The 16,794-nt window shown below is 41.1% G+C and overlaps 1 protein-coding gene across 1 annotated transcript in view; it reads right to left on the bottom strand.

Annotated features, from left to right (window-relative positions):
• Positions 1-16,794, bottom strand: part of ttc7a (tetratricopeptide repeat domain 7A) — a 60,126-nt gene that overhangs the window by 17,205 nt on the left and 26,127 nt on the right. The window contains 7 exon segments of the mRNA XM_032541694.1: positions 3,428-3,562; positions 4,322-4,434; positions 5,501-5,535; positions 5,537-5,615; positions 14,513-14,582; positions 14,585-14,605; positions 15,942-16,059. Of these exon segments, the coding sequence (XP_032397585.1) occupies positions 3,428-3,562; positions 4,322-4,434; positions 5,501-5,535; positions 5,537-5,615; positions 14,513-14,582; positions 14,585-14,605; positions 15,942-16,059 (571 nt within the window).

Below are 16,794 nucleotides of genomic sequence, written 5' to 3'. Positions count from 1 at the left end.
GACCAAAGGACCCGCCCCTGGGACTGGAGAAGACCAATATCTGGACGGGATGCTGACACAGGGAGCTGTCAATCATTCACATGAGTGGACGCTGGGACAACCCCCAGAGAAACCCTGAGAAAGAAACTCTTCAGCCCTAAACACTGACAGCCCTGTGTGTGTGTGTGTGTGTGTGTATGTGCGTGTCACAGAGAGAGAGATTGAACTGTGTGCAAATTTGTTGTACACACGCCGTCTGCTCCTGAGCGCTGTGTTAACCCATGTGTGTGTTTGGTAGCTGATGTTTTGTTTGTTTACCTGTGTCTCATAGATGCACAGATGGGAAATAGTTAGTGCATGCATGCTAGAGATGAAAAAGAGCCATTTCCCAGCCTCGGGCTTCCTTTTCATAGCTACACTTCGGGGAAAAAAGGATTCAGTGGATGCTCTTTGGTTATGTAAGGCCTTTTCCGGCTCCTCACCTGAGCTCTCAGAAAAATTGCTTATTTTATGTATGCATACAGTCCATTTATACATTTGCAGGTATGTATGTGTGTTTGTTTGTATGCGTGTGTGTTATATATCCATTTTAAAGAGCCCTGTTTGTGTTTTTTTTACCCACTGTGAGCCGATGAGGAAGTGAGATTGAGAGAGGAAGTGACCGATGAAAAGAGGAATGCTGGGAAACACCCCTGGTCTCTCACACACATACACACACACATACACACACAAACCCACTCACACGCATATTTGAGTTCAAATCAGCAGCGAGCAGATTCTATTTTGCCTGTTCTCAGCAGAGGAATAGCAGAGGTTAAAGGCTGGACTTAAAAAAATGACCTTTGAAATACAGTAGGCCACAGGGGACATGCCCCCCCGGCCCATCCAGCCATCCCATCCTGTACTGTGGCACACTGGTATGCACTGGTTGCATCATTGCATTCATTCGATTGCTGTACTGTATGGATTCCTGTTCCTGTTCTCATGCCTCATCCACTCCAGCTGAGTGGATGGATGGAGTGTTGTTTGTGCGGAGCATCTCTGTACTCCTCTCCCTTCACTTCCTGCTAATGGTCTGCTCTCCTGTAAACTCCAGCAGGCAGACTGAGGCTGAAGGGGCGGAAGTAATAGCGGTATGCATCACTGCCGTTCTGCCCTTAATAGAACAGTGGCCACATGTATGCAGGAACCGCACACACTCCTACATAAGGTATGCAGTCTTTAACAAGACTGAAATAGTTCTACCCACTGAAGAAAAATGAAAATGTCTGCAGTAATTACATTAAATGATGTTGTTTTACCCAATAACAAGCTTACAAATACATCATCTCCGGCGGAAATTGTTTTGTTATGTATCTACATCCTTTCATTACACAGGGTTTTCCAGCCGACTATAGGTGACCTGGAGTAAATTTGTGTGACTGCAGTGCTTAAAACGTGAAGAAAATGTGCTCTCACGTTGGACCAAGTGAATCAACGATATCTCACTCCCCAGAGGGATTAAAATTCAACTGAGCTTGTAAACAGGTTAGCAAGCTGCGTTAAGACAGCCAGGCTGCACAGCTTCCACAGCAGCATCTGCACAGCACATTCAGTGTGTGGAGAAGATTCTTATTCAAAAGTTGCTATCAGATATTCTAATTTGGATTCTAGTTTGATCTAAATTTGTTAAGGAGATTATTCCTAACATGGAGGGTTGAGGTTTCAATCGTTATGGAATAACTGTCGGGATAGATTTGATCAATAAAGTATGCTTAACCTAGCCTTAGATTGCAGATGCAAACCTCTCAGTTCATTTTCGATTTCCAGGGGGCGTCATAAATGGCCGTAGACCAAAATGCCTGATTACATGTTTCATCAGACATGAAACATGTAATGTAAACAGACAAAATTGACATCATCAAGCATTTTGCATAATGCGTCATCGTACTTCTCTGACATCTCTCAATTTAGTGCATGTATAGGTACTGAGCATGTGTGTGTAATTCAGGCCTGTGTGTAATGTGTGTAATAACAACAGAGTATAAATTATAATTTCCCCTTGTGGGACTAATAAAAGATACATTAATCTTAATACATTAATCTTAATTAAACTTAATCTTATCAAACCCCGGAATTGATCCATGAGGTACACCACATGTTTCCCCTCTAGCTTTACTGTCGAAATAAGGAGGAAAAGAAAGCAAGACCAGTATAAACTAACTAACTAAAATGTCAATCCTTCACATGGACCCAAAAATTGGATTCTTTCAATTTTTGTTTTAAGCATTTGAGGATGGCAATAGCTGTCCACTACTTAGCCAAGACTGACACCTATGATATCTTGTTTACACATTCCCAGTCCCCCCTGAGTATTCTTCTAGCGCCTTAACTTTTCATTTCATTCATCCAGTGAAATATCTCTACATTTGCATTCATGATTCCCAGAAGATAAATCCTAATGACGTTGGAGATGCCTTGACTTTTACCTCTAGAGCCACCATGAGGTTGACATTTGTTCTGACTATTGAACTAATTGTCATGACATTTGGTGCAGACATTCACATCCCCCCTCATGTTAAATTTGAATTACTTTGTCGATCCCCTGAGTTTTCATTAATCAGTTTTCCATCATCAGTTCAAAATTTAAAATACTTCAGTACTTTGGTTTCTGAGGCTCAGCTGCACTTGTTTCCATGCTATCACGCTAAACTCATATGGTTCAACATGGTTACTATTATAGCTGCTAAAAATGGTCACGTTAACATTTTACTGTGAGCGGCTGTGGCTCAGTGGTAGAGCGGTTGCCTGCCAATCGGAAGATTGGTGGCCCTGCAGTCCCGCGTCGAAGTGTCCTTGGGCAAGACACTGAACCCAGAGTTGCCCCTGGTGCTGCGCATGTCATGTGTGTGAGTGTTTATCTGATGAGCAGGTGGCACCTTGTATGGCAGCCTCGGTCACAATATGTGTGAATGGTGAATGTATCCTGTATGATGTAAAAGCGCTTTGAGTCGTCGTTAAGACTGGAAAAGCGCTATATAAATACAGTACATTTACATATTAGCATACGTCACTACGTCTTAAGTAGCATGCCTGTGGACTCTCAGTCTTGGAGAACTGGGAAGTTTTGATTGCCTGAAATTAATACCTTATCCATTGTGCACTTGCCAAGCTCAATGGTGTTTTGACCCTAACCCTAATTGCCTAATCCTAGTGTTTGCTAGGCAGCGCTGCCTGGAAGGCGACGTTGGGGGCTTAAAACACTAAACAAGACTTGCCAATAGGATTACTATTCATAAAGCTTAACAACAACGGGAAACACAAACCCATGGAATCAGATTACTGTCGATCACCAGTTAACAAAAACCCTTTTTTCATGGTCAAGTTTTTGGCGATTGAGTAAGGGACAGAACATAAAAATCAAATTTTCCAAGCAGTTTCAACCCCGATGTAGGTGCGGTTGCCATACCAGCCTGCAGCCAAATGCACTCCAGGGTGGCCCAGATGTAGGTGGGTCCTTGGCGACGGGAGGAGCTGAGGTCCGACACCTCCGAGAGCGCCGCTTCCAGACGAGACGCTGCAACTGACGACGGGCTCTGGGAACCTGTGAAAGGTAGGAAAGGGATCAGAAATACCAACAATTAGGGCTGAAAATTATCGTATTTTTTTAACCCTCATGTTGTCCTCGGGTCAAATTGACCCGTTTTCCTATATCGATGTTCTTTTCAATTCCCCAAAATAACATGATTGATTCCACACGACGCTCTTTGGCAAGTACAAATCTCTACTTTTATTAATTTTGGGACGTGTTATTCAATTTTATAGCATTTGAAAAAAATAATTAGAGTGGTTTGGAAATAGTTTTGAGTAAAAGTTGACATATTCCAGTCTGTGATTATCCATCAACATCCATTCCTTTAATTTTAGTCTAAATAATCCCTAATTTTTGCTTTTCTAACTCAAACATCAGGTATAATTTCCTATAAATTAGGTCCATTGACCATAAATTCCAAAAATGACTGTAACTGGTTCCAGAGCTAAAGTTAACAAGTTAGTGTTACATACTGTTGAAAACATCAAAAAAACATTGAAAAAAAAGTGTCAAAAGTGTTGAAAAAAGGAACAAAAAAGTTAAAAACATTGATAAACAGCGTCAACAAAAGTGTCGATTTTCAATTTTGACGGGAAGACAACACAAGTGGCTGTAACCCTGGTTAGCAAAGTGACTACACTTTAACACAATTACTACTTTGATAGGTTACAGATACTGAATGACAAACACATGGAAAAGGAAATATCCCAAATATGTACTGTACAGTGGCAGTCCCCAATTAGAAATACTTGAACCAGTGAGAGAGCAGACCTGTGGAGGCCTCCTGGAAGTCAGGCAGGGTGAGGTGGATGGAGGGTTTCCTGGCTCCAGAGCTGACCTCCACCCTCTCAGCCATCGGTATACTGCTGCTGTCATCTGTCTCACTGCAACACACATGGGCACAGTACAGTATAATATAATAATAATATAATCAACAAACAGAATCAGCCTTGGCAAACAAGGAATTTGACTTTGGTTGCAGTAATATTTGCTCTCAAAGTACAACACTCACTTACTGTGAGTGCTTACTTACTATAAAGAATACTGTAAAAACAGATGGTCATGCACTTGAAAGAATCTCAACAGCTGAGTGTGTTTCCTAGACAGGAATCAGCTGTTATTGATCTATTTGCAAAACTTCAATCTGCTGCTTTTCTTATTGGAATACATGTAAAATGCAGAGGATGTACAGTATTTGTATTTCAATTTATAATATGAACTGCTGTTCACTTTGACTTTAGCCTAAGTTAGGGATAGAACATGATGTTATCTGTTCTGACATACAGTGTGAAATTTCCATTGTTTCAAGCATTTCAAATTTGTGTTAACTGTATGCATTTTGTGTCATAGCAACAAGAAATGTGTTAATTGTATAGCCTGCTCAGACAGATGTTGTGCTAACTGCGTTAAGAGTTTAGGAAAGTTGTTAAAATTATTGTAATTAATCGTAAAAAACTGTAAAGAGGCAGAACTCGATATACTGTACAATAAAAAAAAAGGAAAATCACTGCTTTTTGATACGGCGTAATAGATGGACAGCAAAACTACTTAGTGTATATAGTATAGTATATATATATATATATATATATATATATATATATATATATAGTTTACTTCTGTTATAGTGTGGATTAGAGTGTCAAATGTCAGCTCACAAATAGAATCACGGTAATGATATATCAGAAATGCATTATGCATGAACACACACACACAACCACACAAACAAACACACACCAACACACACACACAACACACCACACACACACACACACACACACAACACACACACACACACACACTCTCTAACACACACGCACACCCAACACAAGGTTTCTCCTGCCTGCTTCATGCATGCATCTACAGTAAAAAGCGCTTGAGCAATGACGTTTATACAATACATGATAGGCAAGGTAACACATGCACACATCTCGCACACACACACACACTCACCTGGAGCGGCTGACATCATAGCGGCTCAGCCAGTGGTTGCAGCATCTCTTCACAGTCTGGAGGGCTGTGGCCGGGCGAAAAGGGCTCTTCAAGCTTCACCTTTGTGAACAGCAGACTGGACCAGAAAGGAAAAACACAACACACCACACACACACACACACACACACACACACACACACACACACACACATTACTCCTCTTAGTTTACAGTAATCTCATGCTGCTTTTCATGTTTTATTACCACACCACATACTTGTGTACCCTCGTTACACATGAAAGTGGACCAAAAACAGTATTTGCTGTTTTTGTACCTGTAGAGATATCAAACTGTAAACTGAGTAGCCTGGAATAATGAATGTTTATGTGGGCCCAATCCCACTCTAACCTGTTCTTATTATCACTGATCACATTCACTACTGTGTCAACACACACCATGATATTCAATTGTACTTTATGACCTATGGCTTTCAATACTATTAATAACTCTCACCTGCAAACTGCTCTGTGGAAGGCACTGGAAACTACCTGATATTATGCCAAGCAGCTGACAGTTGCTGACATGGTTCTTATAATAAAGAGACTTATACATATTCGTACATGAACACTCATGTCCATGCGTAAGGGTTTGACCTTCTAAAGTATAAAATCTCGCAGATGCATGAGGACTGAGGCACACGTGGATCGATTAAATAAGGAGGTGGTGAAGATAGTCATCAACAACAAGCTCTGTGTGTGTATGTGTTGTGTGTGTCTGTGTGTGGGTGTGTGTGTGTGTGTGTGTGTGTGTGTGTTTCTGTGTGTGAGAGGTTGACGAGTAGGGACTATAGACTGTTTCCGCTCAGGCCTTTGTTGAAGACAATGGTTAAGTGATTTCGGGGTCTTGGTAGCATGTGAGCTTTGGGTGGGTGTGTGTTGTGTGTGGTGGGTTTTGGTGGAAATTGCCAAAGGGCTCCAGAGGATTAAATTGCAGGGGCTTTTCACTCTCCCTTTGGGTGTGAGAAGGGAAGGGGGCGGAGAAGACCCCTCCCAGGGCGGGCTGTCCACGGCCTCCTTTTAAAGGGCCCTCCAGTTCCGGGGGGGGGGGGGGGGGGGGTTAGGGGGGAAAAGGGGAATTTTTTAAAAAAATCGGGCTTAAAGGGGTTTGGGGGGAGGATGAGTATAAATGGGCAGACAAGGGGTCAGGGGGGGGGGAAATGGGGCCTCTTTCCCGTCAGGGGTTCGGTGGATGTTTTCGGGGGTGGGTGTGTGAAAGGGGAGGGTTTTTGAGGCAAAGATGGAGGGAGGCGGGGAAAAAAAGGAAAAAATGTTTCCAGTTTTGTGGGGGAGGAAAGGGGGTTGGTTTTCTGATGTGCGGATGAAAATTTTGTTGCTGAGGGCCGGTGGCAAGGGTTTAAGCCTGCCAGTAGGGGCCATAGAGTGTTTTATTGTGTCTTTTCTCTGGGCTCCCTTACCGTGGGGAAAAAATTTCATTTAGAAGATTTTTGTGGATGGTAAAAACCCAAATCATGAAAATGTGACAAGGTATATGTGTGTGGGTGTATTTCATGCCTACAAGGTCTTTTTGTGCAGTTTTAAAAAACAAAACCTCCAAAAAAAACCACGGGTTAAATTTACAAATTTAATTAAAAAGAAATCAGCATTGCCGTTTTTTTCTGTGTTCCCACAAAAGTCCCGTAATAAATTAAACAACTTCCTGTGTTTTGTTTTGTTTCAAAACTTTAAAAGGTGAAAGCTTGTTTTAATAAACATTCAGTTTAGGCAGTTAACTAAAATTTTTCCAAGGGGTTTTCGGCAGAAATAGCCACCCGGGTTTAAAGGGTTAACGAGGGGAGGAGGAAAAATTGGGGGGTTTGTTATTGACCCCTAAAGAAAACTGGTTTTAATAAAAAAATGTGCCTGCCTCCGGGGAAATTTTAACTTTGTGTGTGTTACGGCCCCCTGTTTTAAAAGGAAAGAAATTTATTATTATATTTTTTTATTCCCCAAAAAAAATTTGCTGCCCAAAAAAGGTTGGTTTTTCCTTATTTTTTTTAAATTAAGCCCTTTAAAGATAAATTTTCAAAAAGGTTGTTTTTTTTTCCCTTTTTTTAAATAAATTTATCCTGGGTGTGTAAACTTTCTCAAGCCACTGTACATAATAAATTTGAGGAGACAGCTACAGCCATTATTAAACTTATGCAGGTGTTTGGTCCCTTGTCTTATGTCCGTCTGTGTGTGTGTCTGTTTGTTTTGTCTCCCTCCCTCCCGTCTTTCCTCTCTATGTGTTTTGGCCCTGGGACGCATTTGTCTCTGTGTATTGTTTGTCACTGTTTGTAATTTCTAAATATATAAAAAAAATATCTTTATAATAATCTTATTGAATCGTTGACGGGATAATCGTAATGAATTGAATCGTGAGACCAGTGAAGATTCCCACCCCTAATGCCAAGTGTAATAGTGGACATATGGAGGAAGACTTAAGTTTGCATTAAGTATTGTCAGGTAGCAAATCCGAAAACGGGTTAGGTTGAACTAAAATGTATCATAATGAGATATACAACTGGAATAATTATGAATAAAGCTGGATCTCTAATTTAAGGCAGTTGCAACTAAAGCCCTATTCTTATCATGCTATTTAAGCAGTGGCACATTTTTGTATTCCCAACTAGTATATATTAAAATATTTGTTGTATTGTATCCTATTATTATTGCATGTATATTGTATGTATGTATATTGTATCCTAGTATTTCATTTGCATTTATATCCTGTGCTGTGTGACTGATATTTTGCTGCTGTAACACTATTTTTTTAACACTATATTTTTTATAATTTCCCATTTTATTGGGATCAATTAGTATCTATCTATCTACTATCTATCTATCTATCTATCTATCTATCTATATCTATCTATCTATCTATATATATTCTCAGTGCAAGTTAGAATAGTGGTTAGTGGCCACTATTTAAGAATGTACACATTTGCAATTAAATCCCATTTGAAACCATTTTGAGTCTTTATAAAATGGTTTCACTGTGTACATACATTATAGTAAATAATAGCAAAGTGATCTATGTGCTCCAGGTATAGAGTGTTTTCCACCTTGTTATTCCCCACTTGATCAGAGACAGCGTTTCCCTTGCATCTTCATAAAAGACAGATTTCATTAAGATTACAGCATTCAGAACTACACATCAGATATCAAACGATGTCATTTCCCGGCTCCTGGGAATCAGCTCGGTGTGTGCAGAGCGTAGTGTTTGAGGAGGGATGGCAGCGAGCGGTGGAGCTCGGTGTAAAAGTTCAGCGGCAGCCAGCTAAGAGCGGTGAGTGCCAGCGTAAACTCCGTATAAAAATAGCAAATAATGTTTGCTTGAAAAAAGTGCTACAGCTACAGTACTACTCCTTCTGCACTCCCACAGATCAGTGTGTGTATTCTCTCCAGGCACATGGCAGCATGCAGACAAACAAGTGCATGCACACATTATACTTGAGTACATTTAAATATATACATTATACATGTATATAGTATATACTGTATATACAGTATATATAAATACATCTATATTACAGTACATACAGTGCATGCATAGATTACCACACACAAGCCTGTGCAGAAATGCCTGCTTTGTGTAGCAAGGCATAAGCCAGGCATGCACGTGCACGCTAATACACACACTCATACAGATGCACACGCACACACACACACACACACACACACACACACACACACACACACACACACCACTTGCTCATGCTACAACATCCCATTAGATGAATGCAGAATCAAGGGCTGGGATCAAACATTCCCTTGTACAAACTGCAAGAACACGATCACTCACTCTCTCTTTTTATAACACACACACACGCACGCACGCACGCACGCACGCACGCACGCACACGAACAACCCTCCCCCTCTCTCCCTCTCTTGCCTCAGCTCTCTCAATCTGTAGAAGAATCCTATTTCCCATTAAAATGCATGCCTGTTTACTGGGTGATTAAAATTTCAAATAAAAGGGAGAAATGGAGACAGAGAGATAAAAAAAGATGAGAGGCAAGGAGCGAAAGAGAGGGTGAGAAAGAAAGAGTGAGAGGAGAAGAGTTGGAGAAGGACAGAGAGAGAGAGAGAGAGAGAGAGAGAGAGAGGAGAGAAAGACAGGAGCCGGGGGTAGAGGATGTGGGAGAAAAGGAGGAAGAAGAAATCCAGTGTGCTACAGTGAGCTGACAGTTTGCTCTGGTGCAGAGACGCAGTGGCTAACAAGAATCACATACATGCACGCACACGCACACACACACACACACACACACACACACACACACACACACTCACACTCACACTCACACACGCACACACAAGCACATACAAATATACACACACACACAGTGACACACAAACATGTATGTGCCAGATTACGATCTGGCACACACGTACACCCACACAACCCCCATTTCAACATCACACAAGTACACACACACACACACACACACAAGACACACACACACACACACACACACACACACACACACACACACACACAACACACACTGGCATGGCATGCCCAGCTCCATGCACGATACAAGCTTTGATCTGTTATGCTCGCTCACACGTCCAAAGCAAATGATATTCACTGAGCTTGTTACTGAGAGAAAACACCTCTCTCTCTCTCTCTCTCTCTCTCTCTCTTTCTCTCTTATTCTCTCATTCTCAGAGCTCTGTAACTCAGCTTCAGCCCAACAGGTCCGGAGGGCATTGATATATTCATTTTCACGTGCATATCGGATGTATCTCCCTTGGAACATTCTTCTCTGTTTGCATGTGTTGCTGACTTGACATCTGGGAAAAACTGACCAAGTCAATTGATGGATCTCATGACATCTTGCCAAAGGACTACAGTTGAAAATTAGCCGGCTGGCTAACACTGGCACATTTACAGAAATGTTAATGAATGTGCGCTGTCCTTATAAATAAATGAAATGAAGCAACCATTCCCAGGTGTCTTTTGCAGACCATTAAGTAGCTGTTTTATGCTATACTTTAGCATAGGAAGTTGTATCAACTAACTAACTAGCTAACGATGTTGAGTGTGTGCTGTTAAGAGTCTAAAGAATAATTAAAGAATAAAGATTTGTCAGTTTTTACTGTTCGAGAAAACAGTCAGCTGGCAAAGATTTGAGTAACTATCGCTCAATATTGTTCTAGTGATCTTCTTAATAAAAGGTGCATTATTTGCTAATGGTTGATGTGTTGGCAAACATTTTCCTATTGACACAAATAGCAGACCCAAAGCAACATAGGCACTAATTAAAGTTGTGCCTATATCTATCTTGAGCTTGCCTCTCACCTAATGAATGAGACATCATTTATGTACTCCTTTTGTTGCTCTGTTTTGGTCTCCACCAACTCCTGAGGGAAAACTCTGTCTCAGAAGGTGCTGTTTGATGATTCATGCTGGGCATGAAGTGTAAAACGGGTTTGTTCCAGTCCGCTGTTTCCGACAACGAGGTTGATAAAAGCCTTGAGAATGCTAGAAATCTAAAACAATGAGCTGAAAGATGCTAAAACACACAGAGTCCAATTATTATTATGCATGGGTTTCACATTACACATTTAATCCATTGCTAATATAAAACTATTGATTAGAGCAGCTTTGAGTGCTGGGAACCACATTTTTATGATCGATTTCAGGCATCCTTAAGGAGAGATGTTTGCTAACTAACACTTGATGAGAACTGTAACATTACCCTGGTTAGGTTTCCATATTATACATAACAATATCACGTTTCCAGTAATATTACTTCATTATTACGGGTCGATTGGTATAGCATCAGGCTACGCTGTGTGTTTCTTACACTGCTACACTCAACCCAGCACTCCTACTTTTTGAGAGACTGATAGAGGGATGAGTGTGTTAGCTGCCGGTCCCAGGCCACTTGGGCCCAAATGAATTGGGCCAGGTCAGGCTAGGGCTAACATTTCAGATCGGTGTAGAACACTACGGTCTGTCTCTCTTTAGCTTTTAGTTGGCTCAGTTAAAATATGCTTTACTGGCAGCACAGACCAACAAAAGTATTATTGAAAACATAGATCAATAAATATCAGAGCAGTAAATAGACATTCAGTAAGAATCCATTTTAAATCAGCCGTTCCATTCAGTAAACTACCGGGTTATTTATTTGTATCTCACTTTCTCTCTGAGACAATGTCTCTCTACCGCTCCATAACAACAGTTTAGGAACAACAACCGATGCTGTCTGCGCTACCCATATGACCTCATGGTTACCGGGGCGATGGGGATTCCTGGCGCAGAAAGCTATGTGATTGGCTGAGCCTGGAAAGAGCTCTTAAATGGGTCAAAGCAGTCAAGCGTCTCTATAGAGGAGGTGTGTGTGTGTGTCTCTGAGTGTTAGCATCTAAACATAGAGACAACATATTTCATCTTCAAATTGTACATTGGGATCAGTAAAGCTTGTGTAATTATAAAGTCACCGTCTTTTGAACATCCACCCACTTTTCCTGTCCTTGTCAGGCTCTTACATTCTTCCTTCCCTTCCCAATTTTTTGTGTTTTTCTGCATTTCCTCTCTCTTCCTCTGCCTCCTGATGTATGGATGTACCCCATCTGTTTGTACCGGGACCATGGAGGCCAACACTGACCCCAAATGGCTGTGTTATGAAATGCTTTACAACGCATTGAAATGGAGAGAAAACACATCAGAAAGCTGATGTAACATGCTACCATGGTTAGTGGGAAATAATTGGCCTGGATAGTGAACGTTATGCAGCTTCCTCCACAGCTAATGCATGTTTTAATGTGTTTGTTCAGGACGACAGACTGGAATCCTTCCTGTACTGTAAGCTAATGATTGCAATGGTAAGCAATGATTTTGGTTGCTGCTGACCTATTTTATTTCATTTCAAGCTGGATTCTTATTAAAAAGATTTGGGATGTCAAACTTGAATTCTTTGTTGGCTGAGACAAGAATCATTTTTGGGGGGAACACATGTCAGGGTCTTTTTTGTTATGAAATTAAATTCAAAGATAAAATTGTAAGATATCACAACAAAATGTTAGTGTAAGTTCGAAAGTCTTTTGTACATTAAAAAAAGCAATAAATCATATCTTGTTAGTAACTCTGATATATTTAGAAAGAGTTATCTAATAGGAAGTGCATTATAAAGATAGAGAGATTGATAGATAGATATTTATTGATCCCAAAAAATGGGAAATTACGGTGTTACAGCAGCACACGAAACATTAGTCACACAACACAGAATATAGATATAAATGAGATACTAGTAAAAAACATGCATACATACAGTATAAAGTGCCCATATTATGAAAAAAAAACCCTTTTTTTCTGGATTTGGGTTTTATTTTGGTCTTGGGTGTTCCCCCCTAAAAGCTTGGAAAAGAAACCATCCTGGTTTTCAGTGAGTTGGGTTTTTCTAAATGTCCCTGCTTCATCTCCGGGTCGTCTTTAAAATCGCACGGGTTTTACATCCCAGCCAGACAGGGTGGCTACCTAGCTGCTACTCGTTCTCAATGGGAAAACCATCTACAACACCCCCTAGTTGACCAAATCTCCCAAAAAACTTCCTGTCCCCGTTGTGAGATATTTCCCAAATGGCCCCGGGCTAGAAGAATCCCCCACTGCCTGCCTTGGGCTGACCAAAGCTGGGAAGGGGGTTTTCTAGCTAGGGGTCTTACCCCCTGACATGGCAGCTCCCAACCAAAAATAGGATAGACCCCTGAGATGTCTCACTCTGGGTAAAAAAAGATTAAAAAACCCCAGGGTGAAAAAGGATCTGCACAAAATTTCGTACACCAAAAATAGGTTTTTTTGAAAATTAAACCATGTAAAAACCCATTCTGGTACAAAAAAAAAAAATCAGAAAAACAAATTTTGAACCTGAAAAAGGCATGATAAAGGGCGCTTTAAACAGGTCATGCTTAACCCCTTTTTTGTCTTCCCGTCAAAATTTAAAAACAAAAACTTTTATTGAGCTTTTTTTCAAAATTTTTCAAAAAAAAAAATTTTTTTACATTTTTGTCCCACTTTTATTAACTTTAGTTTTACATTTTTTTTTTGGAATTTTAGGGTTTCATAACCCTCATTTATGGGAAATTATACCTAATTTTTGAGTTGGGAAAAGCAGAAATTGGAAATTATTAGACAAAATTTAAAAGGAAAGGGAAACGTTGAGGGTTAATCAAAAGACTGGAAATGTCACTTTTACTAAATAACATTTCAAAAAATTTCCCTTTTTGTTTTTTAAAATGCAAAAAATTTTAATAAGACGCCCCAAAATTAAAAAAGTAGAGTTTGGGATTTCCAAAGAGCCAATCATTCTTTTTGGATCCTTAAAAAAAAATTAAATGGGAAAAGGGGCCCTTTTTGACCCCTTTTTAGGGAAAACCCTGGGGTTGACAAAAAGCAAAAGGGGTTGGTTTATTGGGGAAATTTGGTAAAAATATGGAAACCCTTTTTTAAACCCGAAACATTTCCCAATCAAATCAGGGGACCCCCCCAAATTGATTATAGTGAAAAGGGCCCGGTCAGGGTTTTTAAGTTTAATGTAAAAAAGGGGGGGGGTTATGTTTTGGGGACAAAAATTTAATTTAAGGGAAACAGCACTAGGGCTCGGGGTCGAGCTGCAGTGTTAAAAGGGTAAGGGGTATTAGGGATGGGTACCGAAATCCCAGACCTCCCTCTGGTACGTTAAAAAAAGGCCCCAAAGGGGTTTGTGGGGTTTTGTGTGTGCTGCGTGGGCGTGTGGTGTGGGTGTGTGCGTTTAGGCCTAAAACCAAGCCCAGTTAGACCCCTACCCCTATAAAGAGCCCATTTTTGGGCGGGGCCCTGGGGGCCATCCCCTGAAAACTACTTCCCACCAAACCCCCCCGCCACACCACCCCACCACCCCCAAGAACTCCCAAAGTCATTAAAATCTCTTCCCCAAAAAAAACTTTTCCCCCCCAGATTTATTTTTCCCTGGGGAGGGGGAGGTTTTGTAGGGGTTTTTACTAAAGGTTGCGGGGGGTGCTGGCTGAGAGCCAGGCAAAGGGTTTCCAGGGCTTTGAGGTGGTTTTTTCTGGGCATCAGCCCAGAGTCAGCAGGGGAGGGATTGTAAGTCACCCCCAGGGGAGATAAAGTGCCTGCAGGGGCTCAAGGCTGTGATACCTGCCAGACACACACCTTACTCGGTTTAAAATCTCCCAAAATTTTTCTAATGATTGTGTCGGGGGTGTTATTAACAAAAAATAGGACACCTTCCCTTTCCCCCCCCCTTTTACCGGGGCCCCCAATTTCCGCTGCAGACCGGGTTTACTTTGGCAATCTGGCATCCGGGGGTCAAATAAAGGACCCTGTGCAGGAGAGAAACAAAACCCAAAGGGGTTTTCACATGTGTTTAGCCTGGAGATCCACACTAGCAACTCTTTGATGCTGTTTGTAGGCCCCCTTGTTGTTTTTACTAGGGTCCCAACCCAACGTTAACACCTAAACCATACTTTTCCAGCCAAATGCCATGTTTCCCCCTTTTTAATTTTACCCCATAGCACCCAAGCTAAAAAAAATTTAAATGTTAAGTGCTACATTTTCATGTATTTTCATTGTTTAGGGGCCCAAAACTAAAAACAACCATAAAACAGAGAAACACATGTGAGGGGGAAAATAGTAAAGCAAAAACCTCTTGTCAAAGCTTTATGCTTTTTTTTTTAAAAATTCACCCGATCCCCTTTAAAGAGGGCTAGAGAGAGGGGAAGAGAAAAGAGAGAGAAAAGAGGGCCCACAGTTTCAGCTTTGCTGTATTTCAGCAGCAAAAGTATATGTCTTCAAATAAAATGTCCAACTGTGCCCTTAAGGTCTGGATAACTTTAGCAAAAATACTTCAGATCGCGATTATGAAACAAATAGTGGACATCATTCACCACATGGTTCACCAAGAGGTTCAATCCACAACAGGTTTTACCGGCCTCCACCTTTGCTTCTGAGTGTCATTAATCGCATACTCATTGTCAGAAACGTGGAAAGTCTGTTGTGTTCAACATGTCAAAAAATGCATGATACACTGTAAATAATAGCTGTGAAATCTCCAGTTATTTCCTTTAGATTTCACAGTAACACTACTGTATATTTGTACAGTAGAATGCTGTAAAGTTACATTACAACCTTGTCGACATGACAAAATCACTGAGGATTACAGTTGAAATCACAGTAATCAAAGCATTACTGTAAAAAGAAAAATCACAATAAAGCCACAATAAATAGTAAAGTAACTACTGTATCTTATGTTTAATTGCTTTGTATTTTACAACGAATACATGAAATACTGTAAATGGAAGTACAGTACCTTTACTGTAAAAAGATTTCACAGTATCTTGCTGGCTAATTGTTGCCAGTAAGTTACTGTAAATGTGATGTTAAATTTGTTACAGTGTATATTTGTCCATTTGTGTCCTTACCATCAGAGGCCTGTAAACTGCAGCAGAGTCCCAGGGACAGGTAGGCCCGAGGTAGAAATTCTTCGGCTTCTTCGCCCATGGACACCACAGTCCGCGACAGAGCCTCGGCCTCCTCAAACTGGACACACACACACACACACACACACACACACATATACACTCACATCAGAGATTCTCACATCACTTAACCAGTTGTCTTCGGGCCAAGTGGAAACAGTCTATAGCCCCTATTTATCAACCTCTCATCACACACACAAGAGTCCATACACACTTAGAGCTTGTTGATGACTATCTTCACCACCTCTCTGCTTGTATCGATCCACGTGTGCCACAGTCCTCATGCATCAGTGAGATTTTGGAATGAAGAACTTTTATTGTTTATTCTTCAATGGCCAGGTGCAATACTGAATTATTCTGCTCATGAAACCAATGAACTATAATGTAAAAAAATTAGAAGTGTGAGGGTACTGTACTGTAAAGCAGGACATCCTCTCTTTTGTGTGTGTGTGTGTGTGTGTGTGTGTGTGTGAGAGGAACAACTTTGCAGCCCTGAGACGTAAATGAGGCTGAGGTGCAGCAGGGGAGTGGAGTATTGATGGCTGAGCCCGCTGTGAGTTTAGTGTGAGGACAGTCCGAGTAGATTCAAGGACAACGCAGAGTTTTCTGAAGGACACACACACACACACACACACACACACACACACACCACACACACACACACACACACACACACACGTTCACCCACACATGCTGCAGGCAGTGTGTGGCTGAGCCGAGGTGCACTGAGCTGAGTGAAAGTGTGTCACTCGGTGTGAGGTATGGCTGGTGGCGGGCAGGCAGGCAGGTATGCGTA

The sequence above is a fragment of the Etheostoma spectabile genome, chromosome 17 (assembly GCF_008692095.1).
Source record: "Etheostoma spectabile isolate EspeVRDwgs_2016 chromosome 17, UIUC_Espe_1.0, whole genome shotgun sequence".
Lineage (NCBI taxonomy): Eukaryota > Metazoa > Chordata > Actinopteri > Perciformes > Percidae > Etheostoma > Etheostoma spectabile.
The sequence above is the reverse complement of the archived record's forward strand: the minus strand, read 5'-3'. Positions and strand labels throughout refer to the sequence as shown.